Below are 19,834 nucleotides of genomic sequence, written 5' to 3' on the forward strand. Positions count from 1 at the left end.
CCCGCTAGCCTACTAATCAATTTCCAACCATCAACAGAAGGTCTAGCAGCCAGCTCGGATTAATTTTCGATTTCTTTCCCTGTGCATTTTGAATTAATTTATTTTTTGAATATTTTCATCTGGTTGTCAAGAAAAACAATTTCGGTTAAAAGTCATATGTATATTCCACCTGTGCTTGTTGTTCTAATCATTTTTTATCACCAGGTTAAATCCCTGCCACATACTTTTTCATCAATTTATTTATTCACAGTGCAACTCGAATTTCAGACACAATGGATGAAAGCAATGACAAGGAGAATGAGTTTGGCGATTCGTTTCTGGAAGACTCTGGAGATATCACACGTACCACTGAGGATGAAGATGAGGTGAGGAATTTAGAAATATGAAAGCAGCTGAACTTCAATTCAGAACTTCAAATTTTCAATAAATCGTAAAAAATTATTTCAGGCCCCACTAGAACCTCGATTCAAATACGAACGGCTCGAAGGAGAAAGCACACTGCCCTTCATGAAAACCGCTACATTCACATCAATCGACCTGCACGACAAATTCATTGCTATAGGAACTGCTAGCGGGCTCATCTATATTCTTGATCATCATGGATACGGAAATTTTGACAGTGTGCCGGTAAATCTATATTCCAAAATTGATGAGTTCTTATTCAACAATTTTCAGCCACTGAAACCACATAGATGCGCAGTTTCAAAGTTGAAATTCGACGAAACGGGATCTTACATTCTCAGTTGTGCCAATGATTCAAAATTGGTGGTCTCCGGAATTGGAAATGACAAATTGTGCTGTGTAAGCTCTTTATATATATATTTTAAAAATAATTTCCAAATGATGATTTTTTAGACAGTGAACATCCAAGTGATGCCAAAATCGATTTGCTTCTCTCCAGACTTCATTCGCCAACAATCTGGTCACTGCTTTATTATGGGAGAGCGTAATCTGGTCCTATATGAAAAACGTTTATTTCAATATAAAGCTTCCGTAAGTTTATAGTTTATATTGATTTTGAAAGATTTTAAAAAACGACGTGAAAATTTTCAGAATTTGTATTCTGGTTCTGAGCGAGATGGCTTTATCCATTGCTGCTCTTGGAACGATAATCTTATTGCATTCACCAATGACACTGGAACACGGGTTTATGAAAGGTAAAACAAAGTTAAAAGGTCAGATAACAACCGCTGTGTTAGAGTTTGCAGAGGTACAGAAAAGATATTAACAAGTGTACAACCAACGCATGACGTGGATCGTGTTCGCTCTTCAAGATGCCCACCAAAGCATATGTGGATGTCGGAGAACACCCTGGTGATCGGATGGGCTGATACAGTAACTGTACTGAAAATCAAAGGAAACGAAGGAATGCGAAAAGGAGAGATTCATCACATTTTCCACGTCTCCATGTTCATTTCTGGCATTTCTTACCTGCCCAAAAACGGTTCGGATTACGAATTGTTCCTGGTTGGTCTTCAAATGGAAGGAGAGGATTTTGACGATTGCGCGGTACGAATTTCATTTTTTTAAAGGAATTTACAGTTAAATTTCAGTCTGTCATGTCTACAATGACCACGTTAACTGCTATGGAGAGTTCTGCCACTGCGACATTGAAGACTTGTGTAATCCGGCCACTCGGGCTCAAGGACTACGAGCTACAATCAGAAGATGAGATAGTGAAGTTAGTGATTTTCCCGAGACTTGTTTAAAAAACAAAAAAACATTTCCAGTATCCGACTATCAACGCACACCCTACCATATATGATTCATGGACTTGGCATTCCATACCTTTCCACTTATTTCATTTTGACGACAAAACAAATCATCATGGCTGTTCCGTACGGTCCGGAAGATGGAATCAAATGGCGGCTACAGTATAAACTGTACACCGAGGCATTCGAAATGGCAAAAGAACATGTTAGTGGTTTTTTTTTGTTCAGTGATGACTACACTCTAATGACGAATCATCTAAACTAAAACAATAAATTTCAGGCGGACATGCTTGCAAAAACAGACGTGAGCCCCAAAAAAGTGGGGCGAAAGATCATCGAGGGGTACTTAGAAAGTAAAAAGGCTAGAGTAGCGGCTTCTTGGCTTTCTTCTATCTGTGGAGACTGCAAAGAGGAGTGGGAGTGGGCTGTGGATAGATTTCACGACGCTAAAATGTCTACATTGTTGGGTGATGTGCGTTTTGAAATTCACAAATCTGAAATTAATACTCAATTTTTAGGTTTTACCTGATTCCAAGCCTAGACTCGATCCCAGTGCCTATGAAAAAGTGCTACTGGCCTCACTTTTCAATAATGTCAAGTTGTTCCGGAGATTAGTGCAGACATGGAGTCCGGACTTGTACATGACCAGCACAATCATCGATCAAACACAGTGGCGAATCCAACAAATTAGCAAATCAGAGGACATAGAAGATGTTGAAGAGGTCGAGAAGATATTGATGGATGCGCTAGCTCACTTGTATCTTTATGAGAGGAAATATGAAAGCGCTCTGAAAATTTTGATGATTTGCCAGGATTTTCAAATTTTCAATGTCATCGATAAGCATCAACTTTTCGATCTTGTGAAGGATCAAATATCAGATCTGATGAATATTAACTCTGAACGTGCTCTTCGTCTTCTTTTGGACAATGCGGATTCTGTGGAGCCATCTTTCGTGATGGCGAAGATCAATGGACAACCAAAACTTCAGCTCGCCTATCTTACAAAGCTAATGAGTAGGAATGAGGGAATCGAATTTGCCGACAAAGCAGTTCAGCTGTATGCGGATCATGAGAAGAAAAAGTTGCTGCCATTCCTGAAGAAAAATGTCAACTATAATGTGACGAAGGCAAGAAAATTGTGCTCCGATAGAGGATTTGTGGAAGAGACCATATTCCTCCTAGCCAAAAGTGGCAATCACTATGAAGCCGTTAAGATGATGGTTCGAGAGTATAAGAATATCGAAAAGGTGATAGCCTACTGTAAAGGTATGTAAAAACAGAACCATGAGATATACTAGCCCACATCCTAGCCGTTTCTACAGATCAAAACGACCGTGACCTTTGGATTCATCTTCTCGAGGTGGTGGCAGACTTCCCGACCCACTTCTCACAGCTGATCATTGAAGCATCCAACTGTCTGGATCCAATTCTGATTATGGACAAACTCCCAGACGACGTAGACATCCCAAATTTGAGTGAAGCGTTGGAGAAGCTTCTGACAGATTTTACGAATTATGTCGAACTTCAGCAGTGTAAGTTTTTTTTTCGTTTTTCGTTTTTCTTTTTATGAAATTTGATCATACTGTTTCAGGCTGCTACGATTCAACACTAAATGACCTGCACGTGCTCACCAACAACTTGATGCTTGCATCGGATAAATCAGTCTCTGTCAGTCTAATGACTAGATGTAGTTTGTGTTCCCAAGTAATCATGAATACGGGTCAGGATATGATTCCGCGAAAGTTCAACGATATCAAAGTGTTCAAGTGCGGTCACATCTTCCATCTCACTTGCTCGGCTTCCGAGGTACAGTAACCAGTTTTTTCCTCTAATTTCTAATTTCCAATTTTTTCAGATTGATCGCCGACAAATGATTGAGGACGGGATTTGCATTGCGTGCTCGGACAACTCGGACCATGTCAACGTATAACTATCATCAACGTGTAAAGTAATCCTCAACAACCAAAAACCTCAACAACAGTTCATTTCATTACGGCTACTTTTGTTTCTCTGTGATATCGATTCTTTCAAGGTAGAATGCCATTTTTATGTGTATAAATCTGTTTTTGCCAGCCAATAAACTAAGCAACGTGTATCAAGAAATTTTTGGTCTCTTTATTAGCAATATTCATGGAAATTCCGTCGTTCAGATTTGAAAATTGGTAGTTTTTCTCAAAAACATTTCTTGTCCTCTCTCTTTAAAATTTCAGCCAATAAAAAACAAAAAAACATAGAAGAAATGACTTTGTTTTATGCTTATTTTTGACAGTAACGCTGTGACGTCAATGACATACGTGTCCTCAAAAACATATTGCTGAAAATTAGGATAATTTTGTTTCTAGAGAATTATTTCCAGATGATAACGAAAAAATGACCTGAAAAGAAATCATAGGTTTTAAAACTTGATAAGGCTTTTCGCCAAAAATTCGATTTTTTCAAAAAAAATTCGCCGAATTATTTGAGGAGAGCTAAACTTTGTTCATTACTTCATAACACCTTCATTATAACACGCGGACAAGACCATTTTAAAACTTTATTTCCAAAGAAAAAAGAGACAAGCTTAAAAATTCGCATCTTTCAATCTTTACACAATACACAGCATTTTTTTACATTCTGTTCATACGTGTTCACATCTTTCCTAGCTCTCTGATGCTTTAAAATGTTATAATGGCGAAATGTGAGGAAAAATAGGTAAAAAAGAATGGGGGAATTCGAAGTCCAAGCTTCATCTTAAATGGAGGAAAACGAAGAAAAGGAAGAAGAATAAAAATAGCATCAGCTATTTTTTGATGAGTTTTTTTGGAATTGAAGGGAAGAAAAATTCAGAAAGTTGTTACAGAAAGGAAGGAGAAGTTAGAGGAAAAAGAGATGATGAAAAAGGACAATTCTATGGAGCACTGTGACAGATAAGAAACAAAGAAGGGGGAGATGACGAGATTTCACTTTGAAATGGCAATTATGTATAAAGCTCGTGGATCTTAATTCGAAACAAAGAGTGATATAGAAATGATGGATCCTAGTTCTTAGAAGTCGGAATGGTGGGCAGGTGAGCTCTTTGGTCTTCAAGGCGACCGGCTTGCATACGCATTACAATGGCGGTCACGTCTTCTTCTTTCTTTTTATCGAGTTCTGGAACAATTATTTTTCAATTTGTTTTTTCGCTCAGAATCCCTTACCTTCCTGTCCTTCCGGTTTGATTGGTGGCAGCTCGCTGCGCTGCTCGTCGAGTCGTTGGCTTTGCACACGCATCAGCCACTCAACCAAATGGTCGTCAAGCTCCTCGTTTCCTTGATCGCTGAAAAAGGGAGAAAATCGTTTAGTGCGGCAATTTGAGAAAGTTATGCTTACGTGTTGAGACGGCGAAGTATGATTTGTCCGTTGGGATTAAGGCCTGGCAAGAATGGGGCTCTCTGGTCGTCCATTCTGCGTTCTTGAGCGTTCAGAATCAAGTCGATTAGAACTTCGGACCCGTCTGAAATATAAATGAATTAGGAAAAAAAATTCAGACAAATTATAGTCAGAATAGGATAGGAAATAATTGTAATTCTTTTTTGAGTAAAACCTCAGTGCTTTCATTCTAGATCCTAATGCTAGATAGCCGCAGGCTAAAGACAAACCTAACATGTTTTTTGAAACATAAAGACATTTCCGGTATCCACGGACGTTAGAACTCACTCAAACGCTAGAAGTGTGTCACTTACAATCCACAGAGTGCCGTGTGGAAGAAAGGGAACAATAAGATGAAGAAGGAGGGGCGGGGTGAAGAAAGAAAAAGGTTCTGAGCGAGAGAAATTCCTCAGACTCGACCTCTCAAACACTTTTTTAAATCATCCTAGTGTCTTTTCATGCGAGAAAAAATGAAATAAGTGTATTTGTGTGAGTGCCTTGCTTCTTCGACTTTTCACTCGACGTAGTCTGTTTTCTTAACAAGACTAAAGTACAAAAGAATAAAATAGGGAACCTTGATGGTGGCACAGGAAGGCAAGCGACAACTCATAAAATCCTAGTAGTAGTCGTACTAGAATACCTAAAGTGTTATGTGCCACATGCACTAATCTCATAAAAATGGAGTAGGAGAATTCTGAATAAAATCTCCCTGGCGACAATTGAGAGCAAATTCGCCATCTTTTCAGATTCCCATGAAAAGGATGAGTTGTTGTCCACACACACACACTCATGCTCCGTCTATGGCGAGACTAGTCTCAGTGACAACAACTTGCATCAAGGGACAGGATTCTGGAATTGCTAATGTGTCCAGAATTCCTCTTCCTTTTCCTGTCTCTAACTCTTTTCAGATTTATCAACAAAGATGTTTTTTACCATCGTTGAGCGGCGCCGAGCTTTCTCCGGTGGTTTCCGGCATAGGTGTGGATTTCATCTTTTGCGGGAGGCGATGATTTATGTGAATGTGCTTAACGAATAAAATGAGGTGGTGATGATGAAAGCACTAATGGAAAGGAATGTCGAATGCGATATAGCAAAAAAGAGAAAGACAAGTTGTAATAGCTCATAAATATTTAGTAGCTGTGTCACAGAAACTATTCTTCACGCTCGTTAATTTGATTCACGACTCGTGAAAGAACACATACTAATAAATCACGTTCATGCTCTCCACGCGCGTACATACCTGTCGACGAGTTGTCGGGCTCTGTGTCGGTTTGGCGGACTCTGAAGTCGATGTTCGCGTTGAGAACCGATGCATCTACTCGTTGATCGTTCATCCTTTTTGACTGCAACTTTGCTAGCATATCGAAGAACTCCTCCTTCTCGTACCGATCCTCAGCGAGTGGATCCTCGGGCGTCTCGAAATAGATGAATGGTTCAATTGAATGGAAAAAAGAGTGGGCAGCAAAAAATAAATGCACATATGTTTCTTTTTTCGTCTCAAATCAAAAACAGGAAGTGATGGAAAGATGGTGGAAGGAAGGGACACTTGTCACATTTCCGGAAATTCTAAACTCACATTAACTGGTCTGTCGTTGATATTTCTCTTCTGGAAGAATGTAAGTCGAAGCTCGCGGTGCTCAATTTCGGCGGGAGCCGGATCGGCTGACTGGTCGATTATGAGCTAAAAATTGAGAGGAAAATTGAAGTGTAAAATGGAGATGGATGGAAGGGAAGAACCTAGTAGTGGGGCGGAGTCAGATTTGATTCAGATTTGTTCTGTCATGTCACAAACAAATATTGTCTTTGGGTTCTGGTTAAAATCTTACTAAATTTCAATTCAAACTACAATAATTCTTCCTAGTCATGTGGAAAGAATTTTGAAATACAAACTAGTACAGAAGTGAGTCACTGACGGAATAAAAAACAGAAATTTTGTTAGAAATGAAAAATCTAGAAATCCTGACTCATCGGACTTACCTCGATATCGTCGATAAGCACGTTTTCTTGTCCGGCCTCCAGAATTTCGTGCAGCAAATTATCAATGTCAAGGATGGCACTCGTGTCGTTAACCTTCAATGAAAAAAACGTTTTGCACCACTCCCATCAACTCCCATCTTCTCCCACCCTCTCACCTAATAGTTTAAGTCTTTCAATGAATCAAAAGAAAAAAAACCTAATTAAAAAGCGATTTAACTCTTCAAAATCATTTTTTTTTTCTTTCAATTGACTGCATGTTTTTTCTCTCATTTTTTCTCTCTAGAAAAGGGTTAACTCAGAAGTCATGGGTCTGAAAGAAGAATTAACAAGGAAATGGGTTTCCTCCCCTTGGTTCTATGGTTCGGAATATCCGTAACTCTCCCCTAGCACAAAATGAACTCGCTAGGGAAAAATAGGTTTTTATGAAATTGACAAACGAACGTGACTATTCAGCAAAAAATTTTTTTGTTGAAAAAAAAACGAGTTGAAAACAAGTGAGAAGAACAGGGAGATAAAAGTTGCATGGGTTCTCCAACAGACGTTGTCTTTTTGTCGCAAAATGTTGTTCTTGTTACTCGACGGACTCAACACAGTTTTGAAGTGCTTTTTTGCAGAATTTCAAAAAGAGAAAGAAAAACAACACGTGATGGAAGACCGTGAGAATCTAAGATAACATACCTGAAGTGAATTCCGTTTGGCGAGAACCAAGTAGTAGAGTGCCTTGCGACGTTCACACAGATTGTTAAATGACAAAGCAAGTGAGTAACACGATCGAAGCTGTCCGGAGATGTCCTCTAAGCTTCTGGCGATTTTGAGATGACGTTGGAAGTATGTGATTGCTGGAAAAATAAAAATCGTATTCCGGGATGTGAACTGGGGTGATGAACAAGGAACAATGGAGATTGAAAGGAATATGAAAAATAGGAGAAGTGAATAAAAAGGAAAGAATGACGGAGACACCGACTATTTGCTTTTCTTCTCAAAAAAAACCCCCTTATGACGTGAGTGTATATAAATGTGTTTTAAATCCACAGATTGCACGAGTTCGTTTTAAAAGGGTTTTTTCTTGTTCCAGCATTATCAGCCTCATCATCAATTGACAGTTGTCTCTATTTTCCCACAATTTGTCACAGTGAAAAAGACAAGTGAATTCGAATAGCCCTCCTCTCTAGCCCATCCTCAATGGAAGGAACAAAACAAAAGCACATACATACATACATACCACGAGGGTCCCACACGAAGAAAAAGAAGAAGTAGAAGAGGAGGAGCACCAAAAAAATAATTTGAAGCAAGAAAATATCTGCTCTCCCCCATTTACAGAAACATGAAGTGGCGTGTGATTGGATGTAAGATGTAAAAGGAAATGATTCATGTCATTTCAATCGTTGTCGTTGTCGGATCCTAAGAACCTTCAAGTGTTTGCATTTCGGTGGTATTGTCGGTGATCTGACAATGTGGTGGAAGAAGGCAGAAAAATTGAGGAGACCAAAAAAAGAGAAGAACAAATGAACATAGCAAAAAATAGAATATGGCTGGAAATAGGGGGGATAACAATTCCAGGAACCGCCGCCATCGCGGTTGTTTTTTAGTTATCTCTGACAGATATAAATTCAATTGTGGTATTAGTCCAGTTATACTTAGTGATGGTACTTTGGAAAATTGAAAAATTAGAAATCATGAGGTGTCTCGTGGAAAATCACACGCTTATGTACTAATTCAAAACGACTTTCTCACGCTTGAATTCTGTAGCGGCCCTCCTAGTTAGATATAATAATATATATATATATATATACTTATTCATCTAGAAAATATTAATGGGTATATGGGAAGCTTCAGTTACTAGGTTGCTGTCTGAAAAATCAAAACTCAAAAATCTCGTGTATAAAGCTGAAAGAGAACGAAGAAAAAAGGGTTTTATGCATCGAAAGAGAAGAATAGGTGAAAAATTCCTATATGTGTTTATCAAATGATGCGCGTGCGAAAGAAATCGTCACATAAGATTTCTATGTCAAATGTTCAGCTGACCAGCTGTTTGTGAACATAACATACAGCACGAAACGAATGGAGTGAAAACGAGGACAAGTTGCCCAGCAAAAATGCTATTTTCAACGACATAAACTGACTCCGGAACTTGGAAAAAAGAAGAACGAGTAAGAGAGAAAAGAAACGGATCGGGCCGAAACGTCATCAAAGAGCAACTCTGAACTACCATCTGAGCACCAAACGACAAGGTATGCCTATTGTCAAAATGGTGAAATTCAATACCTATTACCTGTTGTGGACTTTTTTTGCAGGATCTCATGTAGACCCTCCTTTTACCCCCAGAATCCCTCGTGATGGTCACGTACCTTTCTGGACTTCTTTTCCAATGTAGAGAGCGTTGGCCAACGAGTAGGCCATTTGAGCCTCCTCGGTTTTATTTCCGATTTCTGTAGCCAGGTTGTAAGCGAGTCTGAAACAAAACAAATAGAATAGAAGTTTGATAAAAAGGGAAGAAGTCTGTTTTCGTCTAACAAGAAACAAAAAAGAATTACTCATCCGGCTCTCCTCAGAGGCGTGACGCAGATTTCGGTCTGTAATCGAGTGGTGGGGCGGTAACTCACTTATAATGCTGAATAGCCAGAGGCATGTTCGATTTCAACGCATGACAATTTGCGATATTCGCGTGTGCCCGTCGCATTGATGCACGATCTCCGTATTGTTGTGACAATTCCAATCTCTGAAAACACATAGAAAATTAGAGATGCTGAGTCAAGCCTCGTGTATGTTTGCATCTTCAATTATTCAAAAGAAAGAAGGTTCAGGTTGTTTCTCTCTCTCTCTCTCTCTCTCTCTCTCTCTCTCTCTATCTCTCTCTTTTTTTCAATTTGCTTTTCCCCTCGCTTCCACTCATTCTGACGTGTGTCTCAAGAGTTCCGTCTTCTTCACCTCATTTGGCCAAAAAGAGAAAGAGTTTGTGGTAAAGGGAAAAATTTGACAAAGAAATTGAATCTGGCAGGATAAAAGAACAAAAAAGAAGAAGAAGTAAGAGGAAGTGGATGATGACGACGATGCAAGAAGGGGGAGAACCCACTGTTCACGTTCCATTGGTTCTGTATTTTGGTAACCTCGTTTCAGGAAACAACAAAAAACAGAGCTTTCTATTATCTAGATTTCATATTCCTTTCTGATTGAGTCAGGGACCCGGAAGTTAGAGATGAAATTTGATGACATCCCTTGGAGGACACATGTACCAAGTTGAAACTTGAACTTGGTTTTCCGTCTATTTTTTCTTTTTGGTTTGGTTTTTTGAATTCTGGAATTTTACATTCTGTTTTCCTTGGTTTTTTTCTGCAGTTAACAATTCTACACCTGACAAGAACAAACAACATGTTTTGTCTGAAATGTGATCGGAAATGAGAGTTAGGTTTCAACGGCACGTGGAAATTGGAGGAATTGGGGCAAAAAATGACTGACAGGCACAAAAAAGAGAGGTTTTGAAACTTTTGAAATCTAGGAGCAAAAAAGGACATGACACAAACAAGATTTCCGGTACGTCGCATGTCATGTCACACGTTTAACGCCGCGGAACTTACACGTTTATGAAATTCAATGGATTGATCATAGTCTCCAAGACAATAGAAAGTGTTTCCTAGACTCCCGTAGCATCTGCCCATCGTAAGTGGATCATCCAGAGCCTCTGCGACTTCGAGATTCAACCTGGAAAATAAAAATTGAAGGAATTTTAACTTTATGATATTTTCCTTACTTGAAATATTTGGCAGCGTTCTCAAAGTCCGACTGGGCCTCGTCGTTTTTGGCGTCGTTCCGTTCCTCGGCGGCTTCCAACTTGGTACATCGTCCTCGTTCAACATAGATGGTGGCAATGTTGTAATATGCACGGGATTTGAGAACCTGGAAAAGAGTTATACGATTTTCTATAGTTGGGAAAGATTAGGCAAAGATGACTGACATTTGAAAATCTTTTCTAACATTCAGACTACATTTAGAAGCGTGATATACCAGAATTTAAAGATTTTTTCATGGCTCTGTCAAAAAATCAAAAGTTGGGTACCAGTTTTATTGTAAGCTGAAACTTCTGGTCTTCAGTCGAGATGCATACTAAAAATGGGGAATCTGATCTGCTTTGTTTCGGAATTAAAACGTTATATATCCTTGTTCACGAGGAAATTTATGAAATCCTTTTAGAATCTATTTTAAAGCTGAAATTTTGATACTATTACGTGTTTCCAGCTTTGTTTTACACCAAAAAAAATGTCAGTTGACAAGTTGAATTTCCGAATAAATCTGAGTTTGAAGTTCAAAAAATTCGAATTCATGCTCATTTCATAAAACTTCGATTGCTCTTTTTTATGATTTGAACAGAAAAACGTTTCTGGATTTAATATTTTTAGTTTCCAGCTAAATCACTTTCCCACCCAATCGAAGCAGATCAAGCTTTTGCCTCCGATCTATAGATCAAGCTTTTTCCTCCGATCTACTAAATTCTCTCATGACATTTCCGTAAATCATCAACAACACCAAAACGTTGTCATAGAAACAGAGGACAACATATTGCCCGGGTGCATGAGAGAAATGGAGAAACAAAACGCCACTCACTTTATCCCCGAGCTCTTCGGCGAAATCCAGTTGCTTGAATGTGAAGGTGAGCGCGTCGTTGTAGGCTCCCTTCATTTTGAAGATGTTGCCCAGATTCGCACACGATTTCGCCTCTCCTGGCTTGTTTCCAATCAACCTGAAACAAATTTTTGATTTTTATTGTTCCTTGAATTCATTTTAAGTGTTTTTCTCACCTTTCAACAAGAATATCATATGTATGAAATTTCAAAGCTTGCTCGTAGTCTTTGAGCATTGTGTGCGCATTTCCCAACTGACAGTAGATGGCAGATAGTAGCGAGAAATCATCTGTTCCTACTTCCAACGCCTTTTTCAACAGATCAATTCCTGAAAATTGTTTTTCATTCAAGTTTTTCTTTTTTTTTTTGCTCACCTTGCTCATACTTTTGCATACGAAAAAGACGTTCTCCTTCCTGAGTCAGTTTGTAGCAGGAGCGATCTTGCATTGCACCTTTCCCAACTGTAAAAATCAATAATTATCCTTGCCACGTTGCGTTTTGACAAAGAAAAAATGAAAATAACACGAATTTTGACGAAAAATGAAGGAAAAATTCTTGAAGAAATAGATAGACTTGAAGAAAACGGGATTTGTCGGAGAGAAACAAGTGAAAAGTGTTCGAATGATTTATTGGAACGAGTACGGACCAACATAGTCTTTTGTTTGTTCGTTGCACGGCCCCTCTGTATGCGAAAAGAAACACTACTTTTGCGTCTGCGTCTCGCACTCTCTCCTCTCTTCACCCCAACAGCACACAAAAAATGTGCTAGAGGGGTGCGCGCTGACGTCATATCTGACCCAGCTTTTGAATGTCGAAAGAGTGGAATCCTTTTAAAAACAAAAAATGAGACCATTGAAAATTCAGGAATAAAAATGGGTTGGGTGATGGTTCATCGCATTAAATAGCTCTATTCAAAGTATATATGCTTTTGGCTTGTAGCGTTTTTAAGGCGAATTTTCATCCGGAGCAAAACAAAAAAGCAGGAGAAATTGAATGCGACTGGCGACTGAGTCAAGACATGCGAATGGCGGAAAAGCACCTGAAATAGCAATTAAAATACAAATCACCATGACTATGTATTCCATTTCCTTGACAACGTCCCCTTCTTTTTTTTGTGCCACGCTCGTTTGTTCCCTCTTTTCTTTCTGAACCGTTGACTCACAGAGATAGCTGGAGAGCACGGAGACACGCATAAGGGCGCATTCACGCTTGTGTATGTTGGGTTTCCCTGGTAACCGAACGCATTGAATTTCGGGAGGAACCAAATAAGTTATTTGCGAGCAGAAGAAGAAGTTCAAAATGACGAGCAATATGACCTCGTTCATTATGCATTTTCTGAATGATGAGCCATTCAATCTTAACTTGTCTACACTCCAATTTGACAGTATGCAGCCACAGCAACTGCTTCAATTGCTGAGTAACGTTCTCTGGTGAGTTAATTTGAAATTATGGAGTTCTGAGAAAGTTGGAACTAAAAGAGCGTTTTTTTGTGTTTTGAGACAACAAGAAAACAAGTAATGTAGGTACGAGATTTTTTGGTTTTTTTTTCAAAGTTTTTTGTAGCGTGGAAACGTTTAAGGCAGAAGACCCTTCTTTCGAAAAAAATGTGGGCATCACTGTACTTAGGCGTTACTATTTTTACAGTAATCCTCTAATCTAGTTGCAAGTTTTGAGGAGCTTCTATAGTAACTATCTAAGGAAGGACTAATGCTACACTTGTTTTATGGTTTCTTAAATTATGGAGATTGAAAAATTGTTGGAAGAAAAAAATTTTCCAAACGAAATTGCCACGTAATATTTTGGCAAAATTCACTTGAATTTTCGATATGTTCTATAAAATTTCAAAAATCGAAGAACCCGCGAGCTGAGAACTAGTGTAACTTTTCAGCTGGATCTTTGACCAAGAGCGAATTGATATAAAACGGGAAGCAGCCGAGGAAACAGCAATTCGCGTTTTGAATTCTCTCCGTATTCTTCGCTACCGTCCACCACAAGACCAGGAAGAACAGTAAGGGGACAAATTGAGGGCAATAAAAGGGCCAATGACAGCCAATAACAAAATTTTCAGAGAAGAATGGCGTGCCGGGATTGTTGAGGGTCGCAAGGGCAGCCTCTATCCGTTGCTCGTTTTTCTGTTTGAGAATTCGGAAGCGTTGAAAGAGCGAGCATATTTGGCAAAATATTTGATGAAGGTAATGAATTGCTGTGCTGGTGTTGGAGACTGACAGAGCTCTATGCTCTACCAACTTTCCTCTTTTTTTGTGGAAGAAAAGAAAAGGGAAGAGGAAGAACGCTCAGTGTCATTATTTTTGAAAAATGAGAAAAAAGAAAATGCTGGTAATTTGTCAGGAATGCAAGAAACTTGCAGAACAAAACTTGGTTATGAGTCAGAAAGAAAAAAGTTGGCCTGAAAAATATGGGAATATTTTCAGACTGATGTTCCTGGGGAATTCTTCGACTATGATATTGAGGAGCTTCAGAATGACGTTACGGAATTGATGAACGAGTTCAAGGTGAATCATATCATAACAGAATGAACATAAAGCCGTCATCATAATTCCAATAAAGCTGCTATTTTTCAGGAAATCCACGCGGAAACCAAGGATATTATGGCGGATGTACTTTTGTTGAATGATATCAAAGAAGATCTAAAGTCGATGGAAAAAGAAAAATTAATTTTAATCCGTAAAATTGAGAGAACAGAAGCAAAAGTTCAGACTATTCCATATTTTGAAAAGTGTGGAAGCTAAAATGTTGGGTATGTGACTAATGATTTTTTCAGACAAATGCAACTAGCTTCTCAACTTCGTGGAGAGAAGTCTCGCTACGCGGAACTCATGCAACAGAAGCAGATTGAGAGACAAAAGGTTCGGTTTCTGCGCTTTCATAAATGGGAAATAAGAAATAAAGACAAAAGGAAAAGAAAATAAATCAGGCAACGTTTTCTAGCTTTCCAAAAAAAATGAGAAAAGAAGTACAAAAAACAGGCCGAGCTCAATCTTTTTGTTCTCGAGTGTGCCGTTTCCGTTTTCCTTCAATTTTTCCTTTTTCACAATGCATCAAGAATCAGAAACAAAGTCTTTAGGTGCTGAACATTGAGTCCAGAATCAATCGCATGAAAATCAATTTGAGTGAGGCTCAAGCGGTCGCCGACACGTTGGACGAACAAGCACTAATGGAAAAATTAGAGGTATTTGGTCGTCGGTTCCGTTTTCTGATTAATTAGAGTTTTCCTAGGACGAAGTTGCAACAAATACATTTCTGGCAAATGGAAAATTGTTTAATGAGATTGAATATAAGGAGAACAAGCTTCGAGAGTTGATAAACATGGCAAATTCAAATTCAGTAACAGAAGAGGATTTACAGAAAATGACCGAAGATGTGAGTAGATTGTGAAGCAGTCTTTAACTGATTTACAGATTTCATTCTTTTTTTATATGTATATGTCTTTATATTTTAACACATGTCCTTTATGTCTTTTTCTACAGCCTCGTCCATTGCATGAAATACCAGACGATTATTTTTTCAAAGTTTTTGATACGCATGACTTAAAAAGAAAAATATAAAGCTATGAAGAGCAGGTAATTTTGAATCTTTGAAAAAAAACTACTCGTTTGAATTTGATTAGAAAGTGTAAATTAGCACAGTGCAGAGAATTAGAATATCTGTGTTTTTTGTGTGACACTTTCTGTTAAAATGAAATTTGGGGATGAGCACCATAGTAAACTAACTTGTCCTTGAAACAATGGCTTCAGACGTCAGACAGACGTCAACGAAAGTTTTCTAATTTTCAACTACCCTCAAATATGTTAATTGTTTACTTTAAACGTTGAAATTCATCTATTTCTGTTTATACTACTCTGAAAAATTTTCAGATCGAAGAAATGAGGAAACGAATTCGCAAGCTAGAAGATGAGAGAGACCACAAGGAAGTGGATATAGATGAGAACATGAGGTCAGTAAATCCCTTATTTAGCATTTTGTTGTTGTGTTAGAGCACTCAATGATGTGCCACAGAGAAAAAAGGAGAAGAGATGTTTATCGTTGTTTTACATGCGCATAAATTTGCTCTCAAATCGTTGGTTGCTAATGAAAAAGACGAGACAAAAAAAAGCGAAAGAGAAGAATCACAAGAGTCTTAAAGGAAAAAAGGAATGGTGATGATGACGATGCTCAGGGGCACAATATGTGCTCTTCTTTTTTTCTGATTGAAAGTCGCATTGTCAAGTGCTTCATGAATGCCGAGAAAGACGTCGTTGTCGGAAAAGAAAAAGAAGAGGAATTGGATGAGAAGAAAATTTAGAAATATTCTAGACAATCATGTTTTGGAACCAAGAATTGAAAAGAAATAGAATGAGCAGATTTTTGAAAAATTTAGATAACATTATTTCAAACAGAAAAAAAAACTTGATTTTTTGCCAAGCGGTTATCATTTTCAGCATTTGAACAAATAAAAAAACTCCACTACAAAACTTAACAATCTCAATATACATAAACCATTTTGTCAGCTGATTGTGCTTTGTACATTTCGAAAAGAGAAGGAACAAAGAGCGAAAATTACATTTTTTGTAAAAAAACTGTTTTGGGGGCATTTAGCTATTGGACAAAACATTTTGTGAAGATTTTAAGCTACGAAAATAGATTAAAGTTTCCTTGAATAGAAGCACAACAGTACGGTCAACTGTGAGCTCAATTATCTCGATGCCTGAAAAAAATATGAAACATTTGTCAGCTGGTAAATTATGTATCATAATATCACTCAGAATTTATCAGTTGACAATTTTTTCTTATCTTTCAGACGAATCGAAATAATCCCGCTCAAAGTCTGGATGGGTTTCTATTAGAGGAAATACGGTATGCATTTTATTACCATATACACACTATCTAAAATTGAAAAAAGTCCAGACTTTTTTTTTATTTTTCAAATCTCGGATTGTTTCAAATTCCAAAAAAACCCAAATTTTAAAACCTTGAAATTATTTTCGGCCCACTTTGAACATTTTATTTGCCTGTATCATCACAGTGGAAAACGTTCTGATGGGAAAACCTCTCGGAGCAAATAATTTTAATTTTAGTGTTGTTTCAGTTACGACTTTTTCATTTTTTCCGGTTTTCGGTATTTCCGTGAAATGGCAAAACACGAACCCTTCTATTGTTAGTTCAGAAATATCTAAAATCAGCCGGAGAAATGTTTTTGTGAACTGTATTCAACAGACACATTTTTCTTTAAAAACTCGAAAAAGAGTCCGAACACAAAAAACTTCACTAACCTTTCTTGGTAAAAACATACGGCGTGTTTTCAGCGTGGTTCGTCATCAGGTCTCCACTCTCGAACGCAAGAAAGAGATAGCAGTGCAGAAATTGCAAGAGTTGAGGTGGGTGCTGAGTGGAGTCGTCTTTCTTCCCAAAGTCCTTTTTATTCCACTGGGAAAGGAAATTGAAATTGAAAAAAATGAAAGAAAAAAAAGAGGGGATGAGAAAACAGTGAAACGAGATGAAGCTCCTACTCAACTTTTGACTGCATGGAGGGGGGGGGGACCCATTTTTCAATTTCCGAGATTGCCCCAAATGACGGGCGCAGAAACATCCAGATAATGAGAAACGAGTGGAATTCCAAGAACTTCAGTGTAATCAAGGAAATTGAAAATCCTACAGTATGACAAAGACGTGACTTTTAGGCAAGATCTTGCAAGAATCGAAAAAGACGTTGAAGACCGAAAGAACGATCTGAAGGACAAAATGGGCGGAGACGTGGTGTCGAATGTGCAAGTGAGTGGAAGAATGGAGTTGTGTGTGTGTGTGTGTGTGTGTGTGTGTGTGTGTGTGTGTGTGTGTGTGTGTGTGTGTGTGTGTGTGTGTGTGTGTGTGTGTGTGTGTGTGTGTGTGTGTGTGTGTGTGTGTGTGTGTGTGTGTGTGTGTGTGTGTGTGTGTGTACTGGGAAAGAAAGAAAAAAAAGTTGGATGGAACGACGTTTTTTTTCAGTACCGCAAGTATTTGGAGCAATACAGAGCAAAAAGTGAGGAGCAGAAAAGGAAAAGACTGGAAGAGGAACTCACTTATGCTGAGAAAGGCGTTCTCAGTGGTACTGTGGATATACTTTCGAAAAGATTCAAAGAACTAGAGTCTCATATTGTAAGTTTAATTGGGAAAAAATAGAAGTGTAAATTTCGGAAGTTCTGGATTTAAAAATCTTTGTGAAAATAAATCTGTCAAACCTATTTTTCACAGAAGTTACATGAAATTGTCTTGAACAAAAACATAAAACCCATGCTGTGTACCGGAAACACCCTAATAGAACCTAGACCTTTAACTTTGAGCCAAATTATCTCAGTTGTTTTGAAAGATTTCAAAAAGAGATTGACTGATAACAAAGTAATATCATAAAACATTCTGTTAGTGGACTTTGAAAATATTTCACAACTAATGAAATGTATGGACTTTAAGTTGACGGCTTAGGAGCATTTTATCAGAGACATAAACGACAGACCGTAAATATTCAAAAAATGAAGATTGCAAAAATTCGGAATCGGAAAGTAATTTAAAAGATTTTCAAATATGGCCAACTGTAGGTCAAACTTCACTTTTACTGTCGGAGTTTTCCATTTTCGTTTTGACAGTTCACAGAATTATCGCGACCCTCTGAACCTCAATAAAGAATTACCGTAAAAATTCTCGCAAATAACATAAATCAAAAAATCCTAAGTTCAAACTATAAAGAACAAAAAAATTAAAAATACCGTAAGATCTAAATTTTTCAGGAGAGCCTTGGCGGTGAAGTGGTGGAAGTATTGAATGTTCCAACGAAATACGATCGTCCAAAAACTGCAGCTCCGCAAACAAACGATGCCGAGGTGAGGGATTAAAAGTTTTGGATTTCGAGAACTTTAGAGAAAGACTTTTGAAAGACACACTAAACCATTTTTGAAAGTCAAAACTCGAGTTCAATTTAACAATCCACAAGGGGATTATATGTTAGAGGGGTTATGAAGACTTTGACGAACTTAAAAAACGAGACAAGGGAGAATGAGGAGGAGCAATTTTTTTGAAGTTGAAGTTCTTCGTCCGGGTTAGCAAAATGGAAGAAAATTAGGATATTCACATTATTATCGGAAAGTATACATTGATACATTCATCCTTCAGGATATCAAATTCGAGATGCAAGACATGATGAGAGCGTTGGACGAGAGAAAAGAGAGAATAACGGATCAGCGGCAAGTCAGAGACGAAATGAGAAATGCTTTGATTGTAAGTGACAACATATATAATTGACACCTTTTGATAGATTATTTTAGAAAATGACGGAAGAACTTGAAGAACGTCAGAAACAACAAGCAGAAATAATGTCAGAAATACAATTGAAGCACCGGATGAAAGTAGATGTAATTGGATACTGATTGATAAAGTGATGATAATATTGTTGATTACAGAAAATCAAAGCTCTCGAAGATTCGATTGCAAATTGCAAGGAAGATATTCCAAGGCTGGCTAAGGAATTACAAGGGTTGCTGGAGGATAAGAACAGTTTAGATGGAGTCGCTGGATCTAATTTGGAGGTTTGGCCTTTACTTTGAAAAAAGAAATAGTTTTTAACCTCATCTTCTTTCCCACAAACATCCTCACAAACACAATTTAGCACGTCCGCATTATCCATCTAATCTAGTGCACATGTATTTCTTAACTTTCAATTTTTTACAGGATCTAGTTGCTGAAGCTACCGGGAAAGAAAATGAAATCGATGCTGCTGTTGGAGAAATTGGAGATGTGGATGAGCAACGGTATCAAGCAGAAATGTGGAAAGATGTTCTGTCAATGTTCGAGCTCAAGATGGATTTCATAGCTGGAAAACTTGATGCGCCTTCATACCCGTATTGATCTTGAAGCCAATTATTTTTGCTGGATCCAAATTGCTTAAAAATATTTTTTCAAAAAGTTTATTGATAATAAATGTAAATACGTGACGAAAAAAAATTAATGAGTGTTTTTTTGAAAATCATTAAAGAAGAAAACTGTGATATTGATGAAAAAGTAGTTGGAAATATTTTAATGCGTATTAATTACCGTAATTCCAATAGTAAAACTTGATCCTATACTTAGAAATCAATCATCTTGGTTTCTATAGGAGGTATTGAAAAACTGTCCACT

The 19,834-nt window shown here is 37.9% G+C and overlaps 3 protein-coding genes across 3 annotated transcripts; 2 read left to right on the forward strand and 1 right to left on the reverse strand.

Annotated features, from left to right (window-relative positions):
• Positions 1–272: 272 nt before the first annotated feature.
• Positions 273–3,642, forward strand: Cbr-vps-41 (the record flags this gene model as incomplete). The annotated part of the gene is made up of 13 exons (XM_002644626.1): positions 273–365; positions 448–627; positions 676–801; positions 856–993; positions 1,054–1,157; positions 1,209–1,509; positions 1,554–1,681; positions 1,731–1,917; positions 1,993–2,184; positions 2,231–2,978; positions 3,035–3,244; positions 3,304–3,518; positions 3,568–3,642. 13 exons carry the CDS (start codon positions 273–275, stop codon positions 3,640–3,642), a joined length of 2,697 nt encoding a protein of 898 aa, XP_002644672.1.
• Positions 3,643–4,728: 1,086 nt separating this feature from the next.
• On the reverse strand, positions 4,729–12,139 carry Cbr-ags-3 (the record flags this gene model as incomplete). The annotated part of the gene is made up of 14 exons (XM_002644627.1): positions 4,729–4,841; positions 4,889–5,007; positions 5,061–5,184; positions 6,340–6,514; positions 6,676–6,780; positions 7,077–7,169; positions 7,755–7,915; positions 9,425–9,528; positions 9,680–9,795; positions 10,652–10,775; positions 10,825–10,970; positions 11,676–11,811; positions 11,870–12,020; positions 12,067–12,139. 14 exons carry the CDS (start codon positions 12,137–12,139, stop codon positions 4,729–4,731), a joined length of 1,740 nt encoding a protein of 579 aa, XP_002644673.1.
• An 852-nt stretch (positions 12,140–12,991) lies between these two features.
• Cbr-ift-81 lies at positions 12,992–19,564 on the forward strand (the record flags this gene model as incomplete). The annotated part of the gene is made up of 17 exons (XM_045239714.1): positions 12,992–13,122; positions 13,581–13,700; positions 13,761–13,884; positions 14,125–14,205; positions 14,275–14,429; positions 14,475–14,559; positions 14,778–14,882; positions 14,930–15,073; positions 15,568–15,647; positions 16,996–17,067; positions 17,371–17,461; positions 17,675–17,824; positions 18,451–18,543; positions 18,833–18,937; positions 18,985–19,071; positions 19,120–19,245; positions 19,388–19,564. 17 exons carry the CDS (start codon positions 12,992–12,994, stop codon positions 19,562–19,564), a joined length of 1,926 nt encoding a protein of 641 aa, XP_045095477.1.
• Positions 19,565–19,834: the final 270 nt, after the last annotated feature.

The sequence above is a fragment of the Caenorhabditis briggsae genome (genome assembly GCF_000004555.2).
Source record: "Caenorhabditis briggsae complete genome, chrX, whole genome shotgun sequence".
NCBI lineage: Eukaryota > Metazoa > Nematoda > Chromadorea > Rhabditida > Rhabditidae > Caenorhabditis > Caenorhabditis briggsae.